The sequence below is a fragment of the Nelusetta ayraudi genome, unplaced genomic scaffold (assembly GCF_046127955.1).
Source record: "Nelusetta ayraudi isolate G7.1 ecotype Tasmania unplaced genomic scaffold, CSIRO-AGI_Nayr_v1 ptg000058l, whole genome shotgun sequence".
In the NCBI taxonomy this organism is placed as follows: Eukaryota; Metazoa; Chordata; class Actinopteri; order Tetraodontiformes; family Monacanthidae; genus Nelusetta; species Nelusetta ayraudi.
The window spans coordinates 1,112,014-1,130,438 of NW_027466108.1; the positions used below are offsets into that span (position 1 = coordinate 1,112,014).

The following is an 18,425-nucleotide window of genomic DNA, read 5'->3' on the forward strand; positions in this document are numbered from 1 at the left end:
ACAGAGAGGGGCGGCTACACTTCAAGTCGCAACAACCTGAGACGAGGAAGACCGCGCTTGACGACTTGCAGCAAGTGGGCGGAGCGCCGGAGTTGGGGTTAGTTCCTACTACCATTCTGCTGCTCGGCCCGGTTCTCCGAGCGTCCGTAAAGGCAGCAGCAGGCATCCGTGCCGCTTTAAGTCCGCTTAAATCAGCTACTAGTCCAATTAACCGGGAGAAGGCGTAAGTCCCAACTTACCACCAACCCACCTCCTCGACTCGACGCGATGGACATGAGAGTCGCTCAGGCGAACCACGAAGACCTGCAGACTCCCGCCATCCACGACCAAGTTCGGCCAGGAGCGACGCTGCTCTCGTCTCACTGAACATGTCGTTGTACTTTGAGCGCTGATAGTCGCGAGCCGGGCCACCGTCTCCCACAGTAAGCCCTTACTGAGCTTCCCAGGGAAGTCGCCGCTTCGGGCAGGCCCCAGACGTGCGTCATCCGGCGACGCCGCGGAGTTTCCTTCGAGCTGTCTGTTCGCGAAGAGAGAGAGAGAGAAAGAGAGACGGGTGCATCTTTAACATGGAAATGTACACTAACGTGCTGCTCGTTACCGCCAACGTCGGGTCGCTCTTTGAGAACGTAAGTAGCCCACCACACCACCAAGGGTAGAAATTAAAACTGCACGTCGGTGTAACGCTGCCAGAGGATTATGCTTAACACGGGTAGGCTCAAAGGGAAAAATTAAGACGACAGGGCAAAGGGTAGAATTGCTCCTGAGCGCTGTTACCCGGCTGCTAGCTTAATATGTTTAGCTCGAGCGATGCAACCAAGCGCGCGATCATGTTCAAGTGAGCTATTGGTCTAATGACGTTTTCTACATTTGGTTAATTACGCATCTACCGCACTGTTTTTTTTTTTTTTTTTTTTTTACGGGTTTCCACTCAAGGTTCTACGTCAGCTGTCAGGAGCTTGTGCGCTGATCGTACTGTGCCGCAACAGTGATTTAAAAACAAAACAAAGTACTACTTCATATGGAATTATTATTATTATTATTATTATTATTATTATTATTATTATGAGACGCGCGTTACACAGTCAAGACCAAGGCTGTGATCATTTGACGCTAAATAGTGCGAGCTTTAAACTGAGATGTGTGTCACAGTGTCCCCAGCTGCTGTCAACTCGGCTTGAGAACATTGAATAAGGGGACACAAGAGTTTTTTTTTTTGTTAAGAGTGCAAGTATTTAGCTCAAGCTGTTTTTTTTTTTTTTTTTTTTTTAAATGGAAGCAAGGTATTTTGTGTTTAGGGGTTTGCTGCTTTATTCCTTCAGCATGGCAAATAATGTGAAACAGATTAAATATTTACTCCTGTTTCCAGTCACTGTACAACGTAAGTGGGAAGTTCGTGTTACCACACAGTGACTCCATAAAACCCTGACACCCTGTATGGTACACGCACAGTCACATCCTGTGACATGATGGTACTTAAGATATAGTTTGCAGCCTTGTCTCAGAGGTTTTGACAAAAAAAAGGAAAGAAAGAAGGTAACCATCGAGAAACATCAGCAATCAGGGTGTGTGTGTGTGTGTGTGAGAGAGAGAGTAAGGTGGTGGTGGTGGGGGGGGTCTCCTGGAGCCTTTCCCAGCTGTCAGGGTGACACCCTGGACTAGTTGCCAGTTCATTGCAGTGCCACATAAAAAGACAAAGACCTCTCCCCATTCACACACAAACACTAGAGTTCCCAATTGGCCCCAGATGCCTGTGTTTGGACTGTGGGAAGCCACAGAACCCAGAGAGAACATGCAAGCTCCACTCAGAAAGGCCCCAGACCTGGGATCGACCCCGCAACCTTCTTACTGAGAGGTGACGGCGCTAACCACTGCACCACCGTGTCCCCCCCACAGACAGAAAGCACTTTTTAAATAATTGATTAATGATTTTCAGCTGGATCTGGGCTCCTTTAGTCTATATACTTGGCCACACATTCCGTGTGTGGGTTTTTTTTTTTTTTTTTTACACTTGGCTGGCTGATGAAATGTTTCTCCCCTGGAGGGAGGAGGGCTCATGCACTCATGGAAATTTGGCTCTGCACCATGTTTCCGGTTGCCAGATCTGGCTCTAATGAAAACATGTTAGATCCCATTGTGGGAGATATGTAAACAGATGAGTATCTCCCTCTAGGGACTTGAGACTGGAGCTCCTCTCCTTACTTAAGCCCCCCTCCCTATTTCCATAAACAAACATTCCAGAACGCTCGGCGGGGCCTCGCGGGTCGGAGCAAGACCTGAAACGCCTCGCTAAATAAATCCTGTCACTTTTACAGTAGTGGATGAGGGTGCAGCGCTGGGAGACAGTCAGCTTTGTCTGCAGTTTTCTGTCACCATTAACGCTTTAAACTGGAGGTGAAGTTCCATCACTGTCATCTCCTGGTGTAATGACTAACAATAGGCTCAGGTGTAATGGAGAGATTCCGCTGCCATAAACCTTCTCCTGTCTTCTCCACACACAAAAGTGGAGTTTGAACCGTTACCTCTTCGTGCTATTGCAGCAAACATATTTCATCACGCTTCCTCACTTATACTATTCCACAGCTTGGCAACCTTTACCAGTGCGCTTGACAAAAGTAGCCCTCCAGTCTCGCCCGCCCTCACTGATCCTGCAGGGACTTGCTCCAAACCTCTCTCATTTAACGAGCCCGGTCTTGTCGCCTCACTTTAAACCTACTTGTTTGCCTCAGGAGTGCAGTGATAACATTCTTTTGCTCAATTGTCTGGTCAGTCAGGTACTCTTGACTTTTTGCAGGCTGCTATCCAAACCGGAGTTGTGAGGATGGGCTCTGTGTTTACGATTTGATTGCATAAAGTTTGCTTTAGCAGAGTCCCGCGGGCCTTAATTCGCTGAGGTGCAGCCATCCCTGTCACACATCCATGCAAATACACTATGCAAAGGCACCTCTCAGCTGGTGTGAATGCACCTGGCCTGGCGCATGGTTTGTCTTCGTCTGCCCTGAAGACCTATTGGGCGTGTGTGCTAGAACCGCGTGTAAACGCCAGGGTTTTGTTGTTGATAACTATGCTGTTTACAGTCTGCCCCAGTGCCAGACAAACCTGCTTCACTGGGAGAAAAGATTGTTCGGTATGAGATGAGGCTACCAATAAAATGCTGGCAATGTGTTTTGTCGTCAGGATCTTATTTTCCATTCATCACAATGAACGTGTTTGTCATATCAGTCATGGAAAGCATTTAGAATGCGTAACATATGACGTGCCAAATAATGGAAACTATTTTTGATATGTTGTCTTTGTCTATCGAACTATGACTGAAGAACTACAGATGGGAAAATAACAACAATCCATTTTTGCTCAGTCAAACTAAGTCTTTCCTGCCTTTTGTCCAACCTGCAAGACACCAACACTCAGTGAAAATGTCATCATTTGATCAAATCAGATGGATGTCTTTTTTGTTGAGATTTCTCTGTCTTTAAATGTCAGTAAAAAAATCTTCCTGTCAAAGTCTGAGCAGAAAGGATGTTCCCAGTAAGCCTTAATGTACTTGAACAGATTTGCTGCTGTGTCTATGTCACAATCCTACTAACTCCAGCACCAATATCAGGCAGAGGAAACAATGTCCACATGTGTTTATTATGTGTTTTTCCAAGCTTTTAAAATAAAAAAAAAATCAATTCCAATTTTAATTGTTCGATAAACTTTGGGGATTTCGCCCAAAGACCAAATGATAAACTGAAAGGATTGAACTGAGATGCAGTATCAGAAAATCCTGAACTAGGAAGATGAGATCCTGAGAATTATACAAACTATCACCAACGACTTCACATGAATCCAGGTGAAATAGGATTACATTCTTCATTGTTTATGCTTTTGGAGTCAAATATATTTTTGTTACATCAAGTCGGTCTGAGGGGCTCTATGATTTTTTTTTTTTTCCTGCTGAAAGCTGCCACACAGAAGGCGTTATTGGCTCAGCTCAACCTCTTACCTAGAAACTCAAGACATTTTCCTTGGAAAAGTTGCCTCTTGAGCAAGATGTTTGCTCTTTTATTGACCCTGACAGCCTCGGAATGTAAAGTCAATTGTTGTACCAGCAGTTCGTTGCGCTGCCCCTTAGTGGCCAAAACAAATTAACACAGAATATATTGGTGATTTTTAAAAAGATTTGCTCAACTTTTCTCTTCTTTTGTTTTTAGGTTGCTGAAATCCAAAATGAGTGGTTGCAGGAGCTGTATAAGGTGAGTCGGCTTTCAAACACCTTCAGCTTTTTTCCTTCAGCTGCCCTCTTTTGGTGTCTTGCTCTTCCAACTCCAGTGTCCAGTGGACACGCTATTACTATTTTCCACATCTCTTGCCACGCTTCTCCTAATGTGTCTCTAAACCCCTCAGCCATCAGTGACAGACGCACCTGGCCGTGTTTGCTCAGAGGACAAACACCGACCTTCTGCGCCTCTCACTAATGAAGCTCACCTCTCCCTGCAGCTCAGTGTTGACCCTCTGCACTCCTCAGTAGCGTGGATGCGTAATGTGAAACTTTTTTTTTTTTTTTTTTTTTTACAGACGATCCACAACTACCAGCCGCAGTTTGTCGCCCTGCACTTTCAGGAGGTTGGAGGGAAAGACTACAGGGCCAACATGAGCCACGCTGAAGATTTTTTCAGGTTGGCCCAACGCACCTTTCATAATTGAAGTTCTTGTCATTTTTATATCGATTTGTTACTGAAAAAAAGAAACCTAAATATATATTTATGTTTTACAAAACATTTAATAAAAAATAATTTTATGATGACGTTATGAATTAATTACTTAAAATGTGAGCCATTTTCTGTGCGCTGACTATTCCATTTAGTCCCATGTTATCTCTGCTCTGTGTCTGCTGCCAGGTCTATTGCATCCAGTGAGAAAATGAAAGACTTCGACAGAGTCTGCATCTATGTGGACAGTCAGTGTAAAGCAGAGGACAGCTTCACGGTAAGAGACGCCACGGACGCTCTCTGGAGTGTAGTAGTAACAGCTTTTGTCCACTAGATGGTGGTCCTTCTCCATCGTAACACTCAGAGCTCCTCACCAGTTCCCTGCACTGGGCTGTAAATCAGCCGCGAGGGCAGGTCACTGGCTTCAGTCTTTGCCAAAATGTAGCGAAACAGCACAAAACAACAGCACTGGGATGAGAGTTTGCCTTGCAGTGTGAGTCAGTAAGAGTGGAGTGCAGCTTCATTCTCTGTTTGTAGGTGAACAAAGACATGATGGTGCCCACAAGTTTTTTTTTTCCCCAGGTTTTATTCCCAAGTTGGGGCACTAGTTTATTGTTGCAATTTGCGTAAATCACAACCTAAGTAATTTGCTTTAAGAAAAATAGTGTCTTAACTTTAGGGCTATTTTGTTTCACACATAGTGTAGTTTGCATCTCATGATTCATGATTGAAGCGGGACAGGATTTTCTCACAACTGTTCTGCTCACAGATGCAGTTGACTTCCTGCAACACACTGTCAGGAACATGATTTCTAGTCATCCACATGTCCTCAATGTTGGTGTGACCATATTTTGATTATGGAAAAGCACTTGGCAACTAGATACTCAAATGATACTCAAAGTTTAGCCTCAGACTGGAATATATTTATGCCTCTCCTGTATGGTGTTGGTTTGGTTCCTTTATCTAATATCATGCTACCAATCCGCGTGTTCGTTTAAGGAAGAAAAGGAGACAAGTCAATCTTAACCAATTTTATCTGAAAAGAAGAACAAGACATTTGTTACAGAGATGTGATGGAGAGATCTCTGGAGTCGAGTCCTGGCCGTCACCGGAGTCAGACGGACTCCTTTCTCCCAAGGAAGTCCTTAAATGCAAAGACAAACAAGCTGACTCCTGATTTGAACGTCTTCTCTAGTGTCGTCCTTTGATTGGCTGTCCATTCTTCCCCCTTCAGTCCCTGGGTGTTACTACTGTTTATGAATCAGGGAGCAGGTCCTTATTTGGCCGTGAGCCAAATGGTCCATTCTTCCTTCCGGTGGGACCCGTTGAAGCAATGTCCTTCCAGAAAAGTCTGAGGTGATAAGTTTCCATCCCTGTGACTAAAAGGTGCAACTTGTGATCGTATTAGTGCATTTTTAACCATTAGGGGCAGTAACGCGCAAAACTACGGCTATGTCTTCCCTTTACCACTTTACCACTCTCCAGTCTCCCCAGGTCACTGTTCACGAGATTTAATGAGTCTTTGGTCACAAGTTTTTGAACACCACCAGGGCACTGGTCATGATCACCAAATATACCCCAAAGCACTACAGATCTGTTGCCAACGCCTGAGTACAAATCCAACTTTAACTCCCACACTGCAGTCCAAGCTGTCCTTGAAGCAACTTGGTTGAAATCCTGGTCTGCTTCATTCTGGACAGATATGAGGTTCATGTAACGTCATTGTGACAAAGTAAGACTACGTGTAGAACGAGGTAGTTACGGCTTTACAAGAGGAAAATGATTGGCTTCACACCAAACACCAATACATCTTGTTTAGGAAATCATAAACTCCTGGTAGGGGAATACGATGAAAGCAAAGATAAAACCAAAAGCAGCCTGACCTATTGGCCACTTCGCTTTTATACGTGGATGTAATAAAGTCACAAGATTACTGTATAAAGGCTTTTAAGTCCACTTAGGGCCTGAAAATATGAGCGCAGAAAAAAAATGTCATTATACTTGTTATCTCAGACTTGTTGTCTCATCTACTAAGGAGGCACAATGAGGGTTGCAGCTATCACACGGGCGAAAATAAAGCACATAATCCATTTAGCGCGTTTGGCTTAATGAATATGTAGCAAGAGGTCTTTCTGGCAGAACACATGAAATATTGAGCAGAGCGGACGGAAATGGATTGTTCAGTGGTCAGTGGTTTACCAAAGCTGCAACTGATTGCCGCTGTTATTTCTGTGTTTTTATTGAGCGTCTTTGAACGGCAGATATTAACTTTGAGCCAAACACTGGTTGCACACAGGACAACTCATGCTGCCCAGGTTGCAGACGTGATGATCTGATTCGAAGCCACTTGGCATGAGCCCTTTTATTGTTGGATGGTGTGTGTCTGTGTGTGTTGTGCTGCACTATGTTATAATACAGAACTATACCATTTTTTTTATTTTTATATCCATCCATTTATCCAGTGAATTCATAGCATAATAAATAAACTAACAATGTGTTATAAGAACAGTGGCAGTTTGAAGAGACCACTACCTGCCAAGTTAATAGGTTGTAGTGATGTATAGTGACACTCACTCATTACCATTGGCATTCAAGTCTGTTTTTTCTGCGCTCATTCATTGGTTGCTTGATTTTAAGTATGAATTATTCATTTCAACCAGTTAGGGAGATGACACGGTGGTTAGTGAGCACTTTCTGACACTGGGGCCGGAGGTCTTTCTGTGTTTTGAATTTGCAAGTTCTCCCTGAGCCTGCATCAAGCACTCCAGCGCTCAACCTTTGTTTAGGCAGCATTAACCTCAGTTCTGTTTTGGTCAACTTTTTGATTAGTACATTTTCCGTTGCGCTCTTTTAAAGCAGCTGGGAATATTCCTTGATGGGGGGGGGGGGGGGGGATAAACTCACTATCTTCAGCTGAAGAGCTCGTCCTTGGTTTTGTCTGAAACGCTAGCGGTTTAGGGCAACCCATTCCGAAAAGCGTCGTTGTGGAAAAGTGAGTCTTACCTAAACCATTAACCCTCACTCCTCCCATGTGATGCCCCCACACAGGGCGACTGACTTTTGGGGTCAATCGCTGCATCTGTACACTGAAGGTGTGTGAAGTGAAGAGGAGAAAGTCAATGGCCAGGTGTTGGGGGAGACGGGCCAAAGTCAATACATTTAACTCTAGATTAAAACTATTGATCCCAGCCTATTTGTGGCCCATAAATAAAGTGTAAGGGGGGGAAGCGGGAGACAGCTGGGACTAAGTTCTCCCCGCGCTCCAGCGTTCGCACCCTGCACCGCTCGCCCTGAGAGGCTCGCTGGGCCCCCTCCCTCCCGCCCCCCCGCCCTTCCCAGTGTCTCATTCTCATTTCAGCCGTGCCACCCACATTGATTTTCAATTTGTTTCCCCTCGGCCTACGGATCATCAGTTATATTGCCAGGAGAGTTTGGGTTTTTCTCCTTTCAGAGGGGCCGCAGCAGCAGCAAGCAGCAAGCAGCAGCAGCAGCAGCAGCAGCAGCAGCAGCAGCAGCAGCAGAGGGGGCCGGGTTGCACACACTCCCCCGTACAAATGGTGTTTTGATAAAAAATCACTTCAAAGTCAATATTTTTTTATTAAACTGTGCACAAACCTGATGGATGAAGATAGGTATTTGGCCGAGTATGTGCTAGAGGGAATGTGTATCCCAAAGAGCTTGTGTGTGTGTGTGTGTGTGTGTGTGTGTGTGTGTGTGCGTGTGCGTTATGCGTGTGCGCGATTATGTGGTCTAATGTAAACTTGACCAAAAATAGTCAAGCTTAACTAAATTCAAGAACCTAACCACATGTACCTAAACTGACGCCAGAGTATTTTTTCTTTTCCCCCCCCAAACCAACTTTTGCTCTCAGGATAAACTTGATTTCCTTGGTTGCGTCTGTGCAGACACAACCGAGGGACATTTCTATTTTCTTAACTGAGTGTGACTTTGGCACCGGAGATAAATGAAGTCTTCGGGGAGAGATCTCTCACGCCGGGCGTCTCTTGTGCGCGGCGGTCCGTCACGCCCCGAGTCCTCTGAGCACCGGCTGATTTTTCCTGGGCCCCTCCAGCCGTGGCGGCGGCGGCGCTGGCAGACAGCGCCCCCCCCCCGCTGTTTAATACCTTTTAAATTGTTTTAATTTTCTGTCTGTATTGATCGCGGAGGACCGCGATTAATCAGATCAGCGGAGCAGGCAGTTAGTACATTAGAGATTGTCAGCGCCGCGTCACGGGCGATTGGGTGCTGAAGTGCGCGTGTGCTGTCTGAAGTTTCACGCGTCTTTGAGGGAGTAACATTGCACTGAAAGGCCGGAGCAGGCTGTTTAATACAGGAGAAACAGAAAGCTTACACTCCTCTTTTCTGGGGTTCACTTCTGAGTATTATTCATTATGTAACACGTCCACCGCTGTAATGTTGTTAGAGTTTAAAGTCAGTTTCTTAGATTACAAAAGTTCAAAGTTCTGCTGGAAATATTCAAATATCAAATTCCGTACTGATCTTTGTTATTGTTGTCTTCTCACCTGCTCATTGGTTCCGATGCTTTTGCATTTGACTTACAGGTTACAGCATGAGTTGACATAAAGATCTTGTGTTGCGTGCTAATTAATGACATTGTTCCTCTGTCCACGCAGGCTTTGGGCAGCATGTACTTCATCCACAAGACGCTTGAAAACATCCGTCAGTACGATTTTAACGGTAAAGAAACCTCATCTTCACAATGAATTTGAACAGGTTGTTGTCCTCCAGTAAGTAAGTTAGGAAGTAAAGTTTTTTTTGTATAGCACTTTTCACAGATACGAGATCACAAAGTGCTTTCCATTAAACAAAACATATACATCAATATAACACATAGGCAAAAGGAAGGAAGAAAACACAGACAGATGTAAAAGCAAGGAACAGGAGCTGATGAACCAAAAGCCTGTCTAAAAAGCAGTGCTTTCCCTTTAGCTTGTTTTATTTTTCATATTTCAACACTTCTTGTCTAAAGTTCTCAGGAAGTCAGATACTGATCCTACACGCAAACAATACTGAAGAATTTGACTGACGCTTCCACATAGCGTTGCACTCGTCAGCTCCACATATTTCACAGAAATGTGATTATGATCGTGTTTGCAGCCTTAATTAGCCAAGTCATTAGGTAAAATCAGGACAGAAAGGGGAAAGATTAACGTCAAAGTCCCACTGTCACTTCCCAAAGTATGTGACATTTGCTTGTACACCCTAGAAACAAAACACATTGTTCCCAACATGAATTAAGTAGTTGGATTTATTATTCCAGCCTGTACCCTGTAACCCTTTTATATAACGGTGCAGCCAATAGAGTAAAAAAGTTGCACTTAATTGGCCAGAAACTTGGGGGAAGTTTTGCTGGGTTCTTCTTGGTAACTGCAGTTTTATGTCCACCTCTCCAAGACGAGCGATAGCGCTGGAGCTGAGTTTAGATTGGAGCTGTTTTTTTCTCATTTTCCATTTTGCTGCTGCATAGTCCAGTCACGTTAGCCATGAAAAAGCTCCATAGAAGGGCTTATGGAAGAACCATAAACCTCCGCAGCTGCCATTGGCCGCCAGGCCCCAAACAAATTGTTGTTTGCCAAACACAGTCTAATGGCTCGCTTATAGATCCTCTCATCACGTATGCCGCTCTGATGAGGTTAACACCAGTTTATTGATCGCTGTTTGCATGTTTTCCCACTCTTTTTTTCGTCTTCACACGCTTCCGTGACCGGCTGGGTGCCTCTAACAGATAAGGATTTTAAAGAAGTGGCGGGCCAGAACAGGCATCTCGGCTCCCTGGATGGCGTCACCACGGTGGAAAAAGAAAAATTTCCAAAGAATTTCTGGCCTGACGTGAGTATGCATGAGCGCACATCTGTGTATGCCGGCTTTTGTGCGTGCTCGTGTGTGTGTGTGTGTGTGTGGACCAAAGGGAGATGTCGGGACAAATGAGTCTACTGGGGCTGCTGTGGGTGTCTGCCTGCTCTGACAGGGAGATGAGACAAATTATGTGTATAAATCAATGATTATCAGTTGGTTCCCTGCAAAGGCACGACATACTGCCGTTTAGTGACTCGCTCTAATTTGTCTCTGTTGCAGTTCAAGTGGTCCAGGAAAGGCTTCATGAGGACCCGCTGGATCATTCACAACCAGTATGTACCCAAATACACCATAGCTGTGAGTTGAGGGAAATCCAGCATTAGCAACAAACTCCTGATTTAACTAACAAAGAGAAGAAACCTTTTTAAAGCAGCCTATTTTAAAAAGGCTTGACAACTAAACACACACTTAAAGGTGTGTGCAACTACAACCTGGCAAACAATCGTTTGGAAGAAATAAGAACAGGATATCAACAGGAAGCCAGTACGTTATGATCATTTGTCAGAATGAATGCAAATTATTTGAAGTTGTAATTGTCTAAATATTCCACATGAAGATCACACTGTCAATCAATCAGCATTTACTTATGCAGCCCTTTGTGCTTTAAGTCGAGGAATAACAGGGACAAAGAAGAAAACACAACACACAGCAAAATCAGTCAACATCAAAATCTGCAGAATGGAGATTTGACAGTGCAACTGTGCATTAGAAGTCATTGGAGATAAATAAATCTTGAGCTTGAACGTGTGACACTGTAAACAGGGCTTCCAAAATCTTTAGGCAGCAATTGCAAAAGCACTATCACCATGTCATAGTAACTATTAAAATAGAAGAAAAATAACATCTTGTCAAGAAGAGAGTATAGCAATTGACTCTATTTAAAATGTGAATAGTAAAAATAACGTGTGACAGTTTGTTGGATAGAGGACCAGTAGAGGAGGTGTCCTGTGGGAGTCTGCAGTTCAGCCTATGAGCCCTTGTGTCAGTATGTCAACATATATGACATACAATATACTGTATATGTAAGTGTGTTTCTCTGTGTGTGTGTGTGTGTGTGTGTGTGTGTGTGTGTGTGTGTGTGTGTGTACGATAAATACTCAACAGCGGTGCCTGCCAAAGTTCAGCTAGTGTTTTCTTAAAAGATGATGTAAGTGATACTGCGATACTGCTCACGAGAAGAAACACGTGCCCAGCTTCCTGTAAGGGCTTTACATATCTTTAGCGTTTGAGGCATTATCACCCTTGAGGTAATGAAACCTTGCTTGTGTGTGTGTGTGTGTGTGTGTGTGTGTGTGTGTGTGTGTGTGTGTGTGTGTGTGTGTGTGTTCCAGAGGCCTCGACCTGGTAAACGTCCACCTGTTCCACGATGCCTCCAACCTTATTGCCTGTAACTCCAGCCCTTCCATTTACTCAGCTATCCGCAAAAACGCTCTCAGACACGTCATCAACAGGTCAGATTTGGAGCGTGGCGCGATAACTATGACAAGTTGTAAATGCTGACATAAAATTTCATAATCTCCTGTACTGTATTTTGTACAGTTTGGGTTTAATCACCCTGAGTCATTGTTTTATCGTTATTGTTTGTATCTGCAGCCAATCTTAAAATTCCCCTGCCCGGTTATTTAATACGTTCTGCAAATGAATCATTGAACTGTCAGGTCCACACTCACGACGCTACACGCATAGACAACGTGACATGAATATGTTCTCATTGCAGGATATCAGACGGCCATTGCACTCCTCCTACACTGCCTTTTTTCCTGTTTGGAGATTTCAACTTCCGTCTGGACACGCAGAATCTGGTTCAGGTAAATAAGATCAATTTCCTGAAGTTCGGGTGTTCGGCTGCCGCCGTCTTTGACGCTCTCCCCCACTTTTGACCTGCCGTCGGCAGCACTTGTCTACGTCAGCGGAGGCGCAGACTGTGAAGAAGAGCAGCAGCGATGAGGTGGAGAGAATGATTTGGGAGGAAAAAGACAACGACCACCAAGTAAGTAAAACTTGCGAAAGAGGACTTGGGCCACAGAAGGAGAAAAAAATATTCCTGGAAGGAGATTTTTGTTCAAGTTTTCATTTCGAGTTTTAAGTTGAAATTTTGTGAATAAAGTCAAAATTTCGTGAAAAAAAAGTCGACGTAAAAAGAGGAATTTTGTGAATAATGTCAACGTAAAAAAGGCAAAATTTTGTAAATAAAGTAGAAATTTCGTGCATGATGTCAACGCAAATAAATATATATTTTTTTGTTTATGTCAACTTACTATACTCCCTATACTTTACTAAAACTTTGTTCTCGAATTGGAAACTTGAACAAAAAAAAAATCCATCTTAATTTTTTTCTTTTCTTGTGGCCCTAATCCTCTTCTGTAAAAGCCGATCTGGGGAGGACATCGGCCGACTCTTTGTGTCATTCTGTCTCATTTGGTTCTCACTTCACCCGCAGGTGCTGCTCCACATCGAGGAGAAGCTGTTCGCCTACCTGCATCAGGCGTTTTTCAGGGAGGACAACGGCAAAGCAGTGAGTGACAGTGACCTTGCAGTCACTACACTTTAGGAAAATCCCATCGGTGGAAGAGTCATCTCGTGGCAAATATGTTTTTGGACCCTCGCCAAGTGGCCTGTGCTTCGTTTCACTGTGTCACGCGTCCCCAAACCAATATTGGCTTTCCATGTTACAGCTTTTGAAATATGATAAAGAAGCCGCTGCCTTTGATGATGTTGTCCGGGAAGAGGACATAAAATTTCCGCCCAGGTAGGGCAGTAAATGAGATCAGAATCCCGTCAGTGGAGGACTGCCACTCCCGCCAGTGTGTCTGACATGCGCTGCTTCTTTCAGCTACCCCTACAGTGAAGAGTACACTAAACCCACGCAGTACATGAACACCCGCTGTCCCGCCTGGTGTGATCGTATCCTCATGTCACACTCTGCACAGAAATTCATCCGCAAGGTCAGTGAAGGCGTCCTGTCACACTGTCACACCAACAAAAAAAAAATCAGCTTTTTAAAAAAAAACAAAAAAAAAACTTTTATTGCAACTCTGACAGAATAAAATAGATGTGAATATTCAAGAAGTGTCCGTATTGATCCTGTATACAGTTGATTGAAAAAGGCTTACTTTTGGGGCAAATTTGTTTTTTAAAGTTGGATTTAAGCTAAATCGATGTTAGAAATTAACATGCCGTGGGTGTTGCTGAAAAACTCTTAGTGGTAAAATGTCGCTGCTCCTCCATCTCCAAGCACCTGCCTGCAGATTCTTAGAGATGTAAATCCTTCTTTTCAGAGCGAAGATGGGGAGAAGAGCGTCGTTTACAACACAGTGGGCTCTAACGTCTGCATGGGAGACCATAAGGTAACAGTTGCACACTCAAAGTGCATCAAGCATTCTGTTGTTGACAATGCACCGGCATCTGATTCTGATATTCAAAGGAACTGAACTCCCTCACCGACTTCTTCCTTATAATTGCAGCATTGATGACCGTTGGCACTTTCGCGCGAGCACTTTTGAATTTCCTTTTGAATCCCGACGCCGATAAACCGATTGCGTCTCGTTCTAATTGCGTCGGGCCCGTTCAATAACTCCACTGTTTCCTTGTGCTTCTCCTGTAGCCGGTGTTCTTCTTCTTCTCGCTGGAGACAAACGACCATTGACTCGGATCCCTCTTCATGGTAAGAGCGCGTGGCGGCATGCGCGTCGCTGTCTGAGCTTGAAGATGTACGTGTCTTTGTGACAAACCTGAGCGGGGGGAGGTTGATGTGGAGGGGGGGGGATGTCCAATGTGCAAGTGCGAGGGGCAGCAATCTCAGCGCGCTCCCCAGAGAGCAATAAGCCCCGGCAGGCCATTGGAGAGGAGATATGAACTAAGATGAAGAGGCCGCGGGACACGGCCTCTCCTTTGTGTCCGCCGCAGTCACACCAACAGCCTCGCTGCCCCCCTGTCACTGATCTATGTCATTTAGATCCTCTCCATGATCTACACACTAAGTGCACCGCCGCCCTGCTTTTCATTAATTACAGCAAGGCTTGCCAGCGGGAGGGACATGGATCTGGTGCCCAGACGGCGTATTGGCATTTTTACGGCCATGATTTCGTTGCACCGCCTTTTTAAGTCGCTGTTCCTTCAGGAATAGATGGCGTATTTATGAGCCCTGCACGGTGGTCTCATCCACCCAGTGAGAGAACTTCTTTGAACTTTGCTTCTTTTTGACTTCATACTGAGTTACTCAGTGACTGGCTAAACAAATCAGTTTATTGAGGCTCACTGTAAACAAAATGAAACAAAACAATTTAATGGGCCCTATTGATCTGAATTTTTAAAGAGAAAAAATGTAGTGTAATGTAGTTGGTAATTTTCTTGGCGGACAGTGTTTTAATTTACTAGAAATAACCATTTTTAATTTCGATTGAAAGCAAGCCCACTTGTTTTGAGGTAGCTTCTGTGTGTGACCGTGTGGATGGAAGTCCCTTAACATTAAGGCACAAACATGCAACCTCTAAGTGCCACATACTAATGAGAAGTTTGTTTTAATGCACAAAAGGAAATTATTGTTCCGATGACTTCAACATTATTCTCTTATCATTTTTGACATACACATTTCAAAATAAATCTTGAATGAGGAACTGTGTATGGACACCTTTTTAACTCTGATTTAGCCTAAAGACTCATGAAAAGTTGTCTTCCACCCCTATAGAGGGTTAACATTGTTTGCAGAATGCCAACAGCCTTTCTAAAAATAAGATGCTACTAAATCTTACTCACACAAGGCAGACATTTCTGCAAAACTCCTCTGAGATGATTCAGCAGATTTTACAATCAATTGTGTTGTGGTTTCTTAGTTTTTTACAAAGAAGTGAATGCTGACTCTGAATCTCTGTCTTCCCACAGCTCTGCCACAGTCTCAGTATCACAAGGGTAACTTCCCAGCACAACCTGCTCACCTTCCATCCAGCCCAGGGTCTCCAAACTGTCCCTGGTCTCTCATTTGAAACCACACCTGCGGTGACCTGATAATTTCACTCGGTACTTTCTGAGACTTCACTCGCTCTCTGATCGGAGAACTCCATCTAAGTCCTGCTCGCAGCCACAGACAGTGCTTTTTGAATGTGACCAGATAGCAATGTAGAGACTTTGTGTGGAACATGTTTTTGCACAAGTAGATCTTTGTCTTATTAGGGTAATTTGAGTTGCAGTGTCTTGAAAAAATAAAGAAAGGAAGAAACCGCTTAAGAGTCAGATAAAGCCCAACTTTGGCATTAATGAGTAAATCAATCAATAAATACCTCAGTTTCAGTGCATTAGGAATAAAGAGCTCAACAGCCTTATAAGGCTTTCTTTATTGAACACAGCGACAGTCAAAACTTAATGATGAGGCTCCAACATTTAGCAACTTGAACCCAAAATTACACAGTGGGTTTCATAACAAATTCTAATCATGTATTCTATCCCATTTATTGGTATGCCATTTGTTTTTAAGGTGCTTATTATAACAGTTTTACAGAAGAGCACCAAATGTTAAAGGATGCTTCTATCTCAGTTTGTGTATTTTCTCAAATGTAGCCTCCTCCTGTAACTGCACCAACTCCACCCATCATGTCTTTATTTAAAACAAAACGAAAAACGAGTGATTTTAATCAATCGCTGTCATGACTTTAACATGCAAATGTAGAAAAGACACTATCCAGTGGACACGTATCCACGCTGTAAAGCGAGACCAAATGGTTCTGTGTCGCTTGTGATGGCTGCAGGAGGACTTTGTCTGTAAAACTTGTGTTCATAAATAGGCACTTTTGTCTGTGATAGCTGCACATTATAGCTATAATCTATAAGTTGTAAATGTTCTCAGTTTTTGAAAGTCACAAAGAGAAGTTATCAAGACATTTCCACAAGGTTCTGGTTAGCATCCACCTGATTTCATTGCCAAAAGAATTACACTGTTTGCATGTTTACGTTTAACTGTGTTTCTGGAAAGTGTCTCCATCACATAGCTACACTTGAATTTTGCAAAATCCTGTTTTTTACACGTGTGCACACATACAACACAGAAAGCACTGTTTTGCTTGTGTGTTTCATGGAATTCTTATGCTATTTTATAGCACTTATAATCTCTAGCACCAGGTCTGTGATGTATTTTTGACATGTACATTATTGGTTAGATTGTTTTTGTTTGATCTGTTTTTAATTATAACTAAATTGAAAGACTTAGATTCTTCTTTTTATTTTCAAATGTACATCCACTCATAAAGTAGTTACAAACATGAGAAAGGTTTCGGGGATATTCTTTTTATTTTTGTGTTTTGTATTGTTCATACAAAATCTCTCTCTCTCTCTCTCTCTCTCTCTCTCCCTCTCTCTCTCTCTCTCTCTCTCTCTCTCTCTCTCTATATATATATATATATATATATATAAATATATATATATATATATATATATACATATATATATATACATATATATATATACATATATATATATAAAAAAAAATATGTGTTTTCATGCATAAATGTCCTGATAGTCATACCAAGTTTGGAATGTTGGTCATGTCTGTACAGCGTGGCTGGCACTATACCTTAACAAGATTAATGTAAGTGCAAATGTCTGTTCCAATCCATACTGGTTTGTAATTAGTGAAACTAGCAATTGGGAGCAAAGTGTATTCCGTGGCCAGTATTACCTTTAGATAAACTGGTCAAACACTATATGATTTTAATATATCTCTTTTTTAAATAATAAAAAAAATAAATGCCATAATAACTTTTGTCTCCTTATTGATTCATCAGCATGCTCAGCTCATGTTGTAACACATGTCGGGCAACTTTGTCTTCTGGGATCAACCACAGTAATTTCTTAGCAATGTATTTGAGTCACACCTGTCTGTGCATCACCCTAATCCAGTTTCACTCAAAAAAAAAAAGGGTTGAGTAGGATGCCTGACACTGACGCTTGTTCACTTTGAATTCCTGCCTTCATACTGGGAGCAATTTTGACAACTGACAACAATTGAAAGCCTTGCTTATTTAAACCACACTTTGATAAAAAATAATAATAATAATAATAAATTAAAAAAAATTGTGCACATGGACACCATGCATGTACTGCAAAATTTCACAACAAACCCTGTTGGATTTCACGTTCCTTTAATAGTTATTTTCACGCAGTCAGAAGCGAGTATAAAACGTATTTTTATGACGACTGCTTTTTATCATTTAGAAATACTTGCATCATTCTTGTAAGGGGTGTAAAGCAATGTGTTTTTAATGATAAAACATAAAAATAAAATGAACCAATGTAACCTAACACTGTCAGCCTCCAGATTTGTCAGTTTGTCTTTCTGGACCATAAGGACGCTCACTGAGCCTAACATGTGAATAAGGATGTCTGTTGGTATTGATTTAACATTGAATTGGATTGCAGGGGTCATTGTCTCCAATTAAGACTGACCATCAGGGTAAATCACAGAGGTCTCAACCTTTGACCTTTGTACTTCTTTTCTGCGTTTTTAAAATTTAAATATGGTGGTTCATTTGACATGGCAGTTCAATAAGAGTTAACTAAAAAGAATTGCATTGTGTGCCCTGCGGCGCATTTTTTAAAGCTAACACATTATCAGGGATAGGTTGTTTACCTGGACACTCAAAATCCTGCACTCTGCATTACATCCCCTTGGTCTGATATCAATAGAAATCATAATGTATCATCATGTACGTCTTAATTATGTAAAATATTTTGTAATACTACTCTGTAGTGTATCAGTAATATAGTACAGTAATCAGTATAAGCGGTTTTGTTAAATGATGCAACTTTTAATAAGCACCAAAATAACAACAGCTTTTTTTATTTTTGGTAGATTATCATGCATTTTTA

At 42.7% G+C, this 18,425-nt stretch overlaps 1 protein-coding gene across 1 annotated transcript; it reads left to right on the forward strand.

The window, feature by feature from the left end:
• Window positions 1-63: 63 nt before the first annotated feature.
• Window positions 64-16,826, forward strand: inpp5l (inositol polyphosphate-5-phosphatase L). The gene is made up of 16 exons (XM_076039093.1): window positions 64-626; window positions 4,194-4,235; window positions 4,558-4,658; window positions 4,881-4,968; window positions 9,326-9,389; window positions 10,438-10,541; window positions 10,788-10,840; window positions 11,900-12,019; window positions 12,286-12,376; window positions 12,463-12,558; window positions 13,009-13,083; window positions 13,244-13,317; window positions 13,402-13,513; window positions 13,847-13,915; window positions 14,173-14,232; window positions 15,450-16,826. Exons 1-15 carry the CDS (start codon window positions 567-569, stop codon window positions 14,212-14,214), a joined length of 1,191 nt encoding a protein of 396 aa, XP_075895208.1. The 5' UTR covers window positions 64-566; the 3' UTR covers window positions 14,215-14,232; window positions 15,450-16,826.
• The last annotated feature ends 1,599 nt before the right edge of the window (window positions 16,827-18,425 follow it).